Below are 7,987 nucleotides of genomic sequence, written 5' to 3'. Positions count from 1 at the left end.
GGGGGGGGGGGCGTAGTGTGGGTGAAAATAACCAATCATTTCCAGTCTATCTAAATCTTGGGTTTTTTTATTATTATTTTTTTAAAGATTTCATTTATTTATTTGACAGAGACAGCGAGAGAGGGAATACAAGCAGGGGGAGGGGGAGCGGGAGAGGGAGAAGCAGGCCTCCTGCTGAGCAGGGAGCCCGATGCAGGGCTCCATCCCAGGACCCTGGGATCATGACCTGAGCCGAAGGCAGACGCTTAACGACTGAGCCACCCAGGTGCCTCTTGTTTTTTGTTTTTAAACTTAACTTCCTATTTAGTAAATGATAGTTTTAGAATTATTTTTTATTTTTTAGATTTATTCATTTGAGAGAGAAAGAAAGAGGGCGAGAGTGGGGGAGGGCAGAGGGAGAGAAAGAATCCCAAGCAGACTCTGCACTCAGTGCAGAGCCCGATGTGGGGCTCCATCTCATGACCCTGAGATCATGACCTGAGCTGAAACCAAAAGTCAGATGCTTAACTGACCAAGCCATCCAGGTGCCCCTAAACTTAGTTTGTGCGTGCACAAATGGGGGAAAGGGGCATAGGGAGAGAATCTTCAAGCCGACTCCCCACTGAGTGCAGAGTCCTATTTGGGGCTCAATCTCATGACCCTGAGATCACAACCTGAGCCAAAATCAAGAGTCTGACGCTCAGGACACTCTGGACTCAGCCACCCAGGTGCCCTCCCTTTTTTTTTGTTTTTGAATACAGCTTTTCTATGCAATAGTCATTGTCTTTTGTTATTTATTTCCTGCTGGAGGAATTGCCAAATACAGTCTCTTTGAGCTGTGGAGTTTTGCTGATTGTCCTTTAGCTGAATTATAGTAATAGTGCTAAACAAAGACCAAGACTATAAAATGGGAGGTCTGAATGAGTGATGTCTCAGTTAATCTCTCCAGCTAAAAATTAACTGTGATTAAGTTTTAAAAATCAGCTCGGAATCACCAAATGGTTTGAGGTCTTCAGTATGTTTAGGAAATTATTCTAACCCCAGTGGGTGCTTGATAATTCCAGATTTTAAGTGGATTTGCTAACCTATGACTGGTAGAGTAGGAGTCTCCAACCCACTGGATACATCTAGAAGGGCGGGGTATCACTTCTGAGAAATGAGAACCACCTCCTGTGACTCAAGGGGTCCAGGCAGGGTGCGGCCTTTTTCTCTGAGGGAGTCACTCGCAGTAAGTCAAAGGTGACTTGGCAAGATTCCCACTCTGTATGCTAGAGAACACACTAGAGAACGCATAGATAAAGTAACAGACTGAAGCAAGCCACAGGGTATGAGGCCTGACAGCCAGGCGGATGGGGTGTTGGGTGGGGTGTTATTCTTCTGGGGCAGGACTTAAACTATTTATGTCCCATCTGTGTAAGGTGCTATTTTCCTGTCAAATACTTGGACGTCTAAAAGGGGGTAAGGCAGGATTCTTGCTCAGGTGGCTCCCACATGTCGTGTGTAACAAACCACGCACCGGCACGGGGGGGTGTCATGGTGCTTAGAGCCAAGAGGGGAGAGCAGCCATCTGGCAGTTAAAGACATGCCTGCTGGACTCCTTTGGGGATGAGGAAGTTTTCTTGGCTCCTGGGGGGCAGGCCCCAAATGCCATCCTACCCAGAGGAGCAGGCCTGGTGGTTCCGGGCTGGCACCTTGGCAGAGGGGACGCCTTTAAACTTTGCACTAACTGGAACATGGTTTCTGGTTGTTGACTCTTTGGTCTACAGGCCTAGTTATGTGGCTCATCCATGACTGGGCTCAGACCCTCTCCCGAAGGGCCCATGGGCTATTTCTTACCCAGATCTGACCACTACTTACGGCTTTGTGACCCAAAAACCATACGTTCTGTTTCCTGTGGTCATTTAACGCTGCTGTCCTTGTTTGTGGGGTGGCTCTGGGGAGGAAGTTAAATCTGTGTAAGGCATTTGTTTCTACTACTTCTCCAAAAGATAACAAGCAGGTGGTACTTTTTAGTAGAAACTGTCCTTCACATTTTTGTTTTTTTCAATTAAGTAGTCCTTCAGCCTCTTCCATCCTTGAATAAGTTACCTTTATACTCTTTTTTTTTTTTTTTTTTAATACTCTCTTTTTTAAAAATACCCTGAGTTCTGCTCGCTCACCTTCGGTGGCCTGCTCCCCATCACGGTGTGGTCCGAGCAGTGCTCAGGCCCAGCATTGTGTCAGGCCCACCGTATTTGTCTTCTTGTTCCAAGATTTAGTGGTGTGAGTGGGAACCTAGGTGACTTGCCAGAGTCACAAGGCCTGAGCTCTGTGTGGGTTCTCAGAAGCTCTCGGTGCCCCACCTGTCCGCTGATAAACTGGGCCTCTCCTGTCCTGGGCAGCCGGGCGCCTTCTGTGTGAGCTCATCTGGAGAAAGGGCTAGACTGCTCGACATTGGTTAAAAGGAAAAACAGTAGCGTTTAGCTTGGCTGCTTTGATTTTCAAATGGCTTTCTACTTTATTAAGTTGGCTTTTACAGGATCTGTGTCCTCTGGCCAAAGGTCACTAGGAACACACCTGTGGCTAAACCAAATTGGGTTTGTCCCTCTGTCCCCAGCAAGGCACACACCTTCAGGGCTCTGGGGTGTGCGATTCAGGTGAGGGCTCGAGAAGGCAAGGCTTGCTGTGGATGGGGTGCTGGCGGGAAGCAGGGTAGTTTTAATCCATATCCTGTAGAAGGTGGGGATGAAGTGTGGCCAGAGCTGTGACTGGTGCAGACATAGGCACACAGTCTCGTTGGCTGGGAGAGGGGGATGTTTGGTGTTTTTACAGTTTGCACGGTGACCTTTCTCTGTGGTCAGAAAAGATTGTGAAGTGGTCTTCTATTTATTGCTTTACCGTTGGTCTCATTCCAGCCTGGTCACAGGCTGCCTCCCAGGGGTCAGGCTGCACCTCTCTCTTCAGAGCTTGTTTTCTTAGCAGCTCCCCGTGGATGCCACAGGCACAGTGTCTTTGCCCTGTTTGTATGTATCCTGTTCCTTTTCCTGGTTTGGAGAATGCCTGTAGTGAAAAATGTTCCAAGCTTGAAGTAAAACCAGGTGGAAGGTCTTCGGAAGAGGAGAGGAGAGAGCAGCGCTGGATGGTGCATTCAGAGCTGGGAGACCCCAAGTGCCCGCTGCCATTCTGCTAGGAGCTGACTTGTCTCTTGATGGTGCCCTCCACACCTTCAGGGGAGGCAGTGGTTTTGACCGGTGAGGGAGAGCTGCTTTGTGATACACAGGTAATAAAGTCACTGAAGGCACAGTGGGAGCCTGTGTGGTTAGAAATGTCCTGCCAGCTTGGGGAAGGCGGTGTCCCAGCCAGAGGAAAGGTGAGCCTGTGACCCAGGACAGCTCAGGTGGAATAAAGAGGCTCCGGGACACACGGTGACCCTGGGAGGAAGGCTGAGCAGGCCAGGCTATGCCTGGCCCCTGGTGGCCCTGCTGCAGAGCTCGGGGGTTTACCAGGACGGGCATAAACCTGGAGATGCCGCGTAAATACTGAGCAGCACAGACTCTTCGGGATGTTGGGTTAGAAGGCAAAGGTTGGAAGAAATTACTACTAGAAGAGATAAGTATCAGAAATACAAGGCATTTTATTTATTTTTTAATTTTAATTTTTAGAAGTGCTAGTTTCTGTTTGTTTTTGTTTTAGAGGATGGGGAGGGGCAGAGGGGGAGAGAGAATCCTAAGCAGGCAGTGCGGGGCCTGACACGGGGCTCGATCCCGCGACCCTGAGATCACTACCTGAACCAAAATCAAAAGTTGGATGCTTAACTGACTGAGCCACCCAGGCGCCCTGAGAAGTATTTTTTAAAGCCGTATTTTGTCTGGGGGAAGAAAGGAGAAAGGAACAGGCAGATGGCATGTTAATGTAGTACAAAGCGTGTTTCTTCATCAAAAAAGATGTTCCTAAAAAATGAAAGGGGTAGAACAGATGTGGTTGGAGGGTATTTTGAACTGAGGCTGCATTTTTGTGGCCGATGCCCATGAGTCTATGTGTCACAAAGATTTGGCATCACGTCAAGGTGTCGGGGGCACAAATCTTCAAAAGTAGCTCGTAGATTAAACCCGGATAGTTACAGCAATTTTAATATTCTCACAACTGTAGATCCCAGAAGCTCAGTGAGGTGAAATTAAAATAATTCTCTTGTCCAATTGTCTCTTAAAAGAATTGTAGGTTTTTATGTTGCTTGAAGAGCAAGTCTTTCGATTTTTGTTGGAACAAAGGAATGAATTGAAAGCACTGTGGTAAACACTAGAAATGCTGTCCCTTCTGGGCAGTCCTGTCCAAAGCTGGGGGGGTTGGGGAATGAAAGGTCTCAGTGCGTCAGTGCTGTTCACTCCAGTAATGCAGGTCCCTAAACTCAAACCGCACTCCCAGCATTTGGGGGAAGAGAGGACCAGCACGTCTGTACGGGAGACTTGCAGCGTTCAGGGCTCTCCGACCTGGCCGTGCTCCTGGGGAGCCTTTCCTCTCAGACAGATGCTGTCTGTTTTTACAGACAGATGCTTTCCCATTTGCGGCGGCTTCAGCTGGGCTCATGTCTCAGAGCTTTTTGATGGAGGTCTTTGACAGGTGTGCCTGTTGCTAGCGGGTGCCAGCGACGCCTAGGGACGCACCTTCTTTAAGGACACTTCCTTAACAGTCCTGACTGGCCGTGGCCCGTGTGCTTCCTCAGGCGTGTCGTAGCTTCTGCTGGACAAGGAGCACTCTGCGGGCTGCCACGGGTGGACAAGAGCGCTTCCGTCCTACTCCTCCCCCCGGTATTTGCCTGACCTCGTGTCTTCACCATCGTTGACCTTCACAGGGTTTGATGGAGTGTTTGGTGGTATTTGGCATCATAGTTGTTAGATAATCATCTGCTGTCAGATCCTTTGGGAGGGTTGAGACAGAATTCTGATGAAGAAATAATGGATTATATTGACTTTTACCTTCCTCAGTTTTTACTAAACTGAAACAAAGTTCTCATGCATTACTAGGTTGCAGAAACGTATGGTAAGGATATAACCTCCAGGGGCAAAGACAAGCCGATTGCCGTATGTAAAACTTTCAATCGACTTCAGTTTCAAGCTTTATCTGTTCTCTCGTTTCACTTAGTTTTCCCAGGATTTCCTATTGAGCCTCACGTTCCTTGAGTGTTCTGTATTTAATTCACTCAAGGCTGGGTTTTGCTTGACCAAATGTGCTTTCAGTAGAGCGAGGCAGTTTACCTATTAGCTTGAATTAAAGCGGTTTGTGAACTGCTTGCTCCCCTCCTCCTGAGGGAAAGGAGGAACTCCTGTGAAGGGGCCTTTCTGGGTGGGTTGGAGATGGAGGCGTGGAGGCTCCACCCCGGAGCGTGTGCTTGAGCCGGAGTGGGACTAACCGTGGCTGCCAGGCCCTCCCCCGCTTTGGTGTCCCGGTGCAGCGGGCCTGTCTGGGGCATGGCTATGTGGTGCTGGGGAGCTAACTCAACCTTGCTTTGAAATGACGTAATCAGGTGCCCAAATGCCACGGTGATTCTTGGACAAGCCTGTGCATGCGCTAGCATTTTTAAAATGTCATTTATAAAAAGCTGTTGTGTGGGATGTTTCTCTCCCTTTCCAGGTACAAGATATCAGCTGGATGATTGAAAGTGTTAGCTTGGGAATTGGGTACATTTCACAAAGTAGCATAGTTGCCTTTTTCCAGGAAAATGTCTTAAAAACCTAGCATTTTAGAAACTCCTAGGCATTTTAAAATATAGGTAAATCTTTAAATTCAGCTTTTTACCCAGTACAGAGTGGGACACACTGGATCCAGTCAGAAATTCTTCCAGGTATTTACTCTGCACCGACTTTTCCTTTGAACCTCTACTTCAGCTGCTACTGCCCTGTGCTCCAAGTCCTCCAGAGACCCTGCTTGGGTTTGAGAAGCTGATAGCCAGGAGGATGCCCCTCACACGCTAGACCGTCCTCCTTCACGGTGGAATGTGCTCACGTAGCAAACAGCTGAGCCGCACTTTGTGCCAGGGACTCTGGTGGCAGTTCTTAAAGAAGCAGTTTAATTGCCACCCAGTGGTCAACTAAACGTGTATCGAACGTGCACATGGGGAGCTTACTGAAAAGCACGCCATTGGTAAATGGTTTTAAAATAGACTCTGCTTTTGATAAACTGAGACCACATTTTACAGAAATACCGCAGTAGTATCTTGACACTTGATTTTATCCCTGTATGTAAATAGGGCCATTAAGTTCCTAGTGGGAGTTGGGAATGGTGGAAAAGAAGCCTCTTGGGGGTCTGATTTGAGGCCTCCCTGGCCTCCAGTAAATTCTGGCACATTCCAGTAAATCTTCTCCCTTCTTCTCCCAAGTAATTGGCTGCTTCATGTGCTGGCTCTGCTTTGGGAGCCTTCTGACAGAACTGAAGGGCTAACGAGGGAGTAAGCTTTAGACACAAGGTGCTGGTACATAACGTGCATTTTGTCTCATGATTCATTCCCAACAGCATTTACAGAGCAAAGTGCATTTGTCACTGTAAGACCATTTCTAAACGCCTCCCTGTTTCCTTTTTATAGGATGTATTCTTAATTTGCTTTTCTCTTGTGAGTCCTGCATCATTTGAAAATGTTCGAGCAAAGGTAAGCGGGGATGTTTTAGAGAAACATTTTGTTACATAATGTCATTCTCGGGAGGCAAAAATACCATTTAGTGATAGGAGTTTTAATTATTTAAATTGATGTTCTATTTAGGTAGCAAATCAATTTTTGAAGTATAGGACTTTATTATGTAGAGTTCTAAAGTTTCAGGGTCTGATTCAGAAATGCTGTGCTCCTTGTTAAAACAACAAGCACTTTGGAGTCAGTCTGATGGGGTCGTCTAATAAAAATGGCGACCATGACTCTGCACCCCTGCATCTCACATGCTTCCTAGTGAAACATGACACGGGCAGGATGTCCTTAAGTTGTGGTCATCAGGGATGTGTTCGGTGGGGGTCATGGTGGCAGAGCTGAGACCTCAGTCCAGATGGAGTTCACTCTCTTCACTGGATTTAGGAAGGATTCTTGGAGATGATCTAAGAACTTAACTCATTTTACCAAAAGGTAATTGTTTGGGGAGGGGGACCTTCCCTTCTCCCCTTGCTCTTGTTGATGAGGAGGCTCGTTAGTCTTGGGAGTCCCAGCTTGCTAATTGAATGCGCACAGGTAGGCCTGTGGTACTGGAAGGTATTGCAAGGGGGGGTGAGCAGGGCTGGAGGGCGGGGTGCCGTGTCCTGCTGAGGGACTAAGGTGGGGTGGCTGACACAGTTTGGCGCCCGTGGAAATGGAATTTAGGCGAAGGATGTTCATCAGGGAGGGAGTGTGTCGTGACTTGTTTCCTTTCTTGAATCTAGTGGTACCCCGAAGTGCGACATCACTGTCCCAACACCCCCATCATCTTGGTGGGGACTAAACTTGATCTCAGGGACGACAAAGACACGATCGAGAAGCTGAAGGAAAAGAAGCTGACACCCATCACCTACCCGCAGGGTCTGGCCATGGCTAAGGAGATCGGTAGGAAATCTGCGTTTTCACATCTGCTTTGCACGTGGTTTTATTTCTGTGGCAGAGACGGGAGTCCAGTCTGGGCAGGTAGAAAGTGAGTCTTTCTGACTCAGGCTCCTGTTGACCTCTGGGGAGCCAGCAAGGCAAGGCCCTCGGTGTGAGCCTTCAGGAGCCAGGCACAGGTCAGGGGTTGTTCTGCTGCACCCAGTGGGTCAGCAGGAGGCAGGGCCTGGGGAGCTGCTTCCCACCCTCGTGGTGGTTGGAAGGGTGGCTCTGCGCGTGGGTGTACGTGACCGGGTGGCTGTATGAGGCTCTGTTTCTCGGCAGGTGCGGTAAAATACCTGGAGTGCTCGGCACTCACGCAGCGAGGCCTCAAGACAGTGTTTGATGAAGCGATTCGAGCGGTTCTCTGCCCCCCTCCCGTCAAGAAGAGGAAGAGAAAATGCCTGCTGTTGTAAATGTCTGGGCCCGCCCCGTCCCCGCCCC

The 7,987-nt window shown here is 48.6% G+C and overlaps 1 protein-coding gene across 2 annotated transcripts in view; it reads left to right on the top strand.

Moving 5' to 3' along the window:
* Window positions 1-7,987, top strand: part of RAC1 (Rac family small GTPase 1) — a 22,910-nt gene extending 14,923 nt beyond the window's left edge. The window contains exons 4-7 of one of the 2 annotated variants that reach the window (XM_081819287.1): window positions 4,980-5,036; window positions 6,536-6,598; window positions 7,351-7,510; window positions 7,829-7,987. In XM_081819287.1, coding sequence (XP_081675413.1) covers window positions 4,980-5,036; window positions 6,536-6,598; window positions 7,351-7,510; window positions 7,829-7,959 — 411 coding nt within the window. In that variant the 3' untranslated portion in view covers window positions 7,960-7,987. The remainder of the gene's footprint in view (window positions 1-4,979; window positions 5,037-6,535; window positions 6,599-7,350; window positions 7,511-7,828) is intronic. The other variant, XM_081819286.1, reaches the window with a different exon arrangement.

This window comes from Leptonychotes weddellii, chromosome 5, assembly GCF_054177405.1.
Source record: "Leptonychotes weddellii isolate Sample4059 chromosome 5, ASM5417740v2, whole genome shotgun sequence".
Lineage (NCBI taxonomy): Eukaryota > Metazoa > Chordata > Mammalia > Carnivora > Phocidae > Leptonychotes > Leptonychotes weddellii.
Note: the sequence above shows the minus strand (reverse complement) of the source record. Positions and strands in the feature narration are given on the sequence as shown.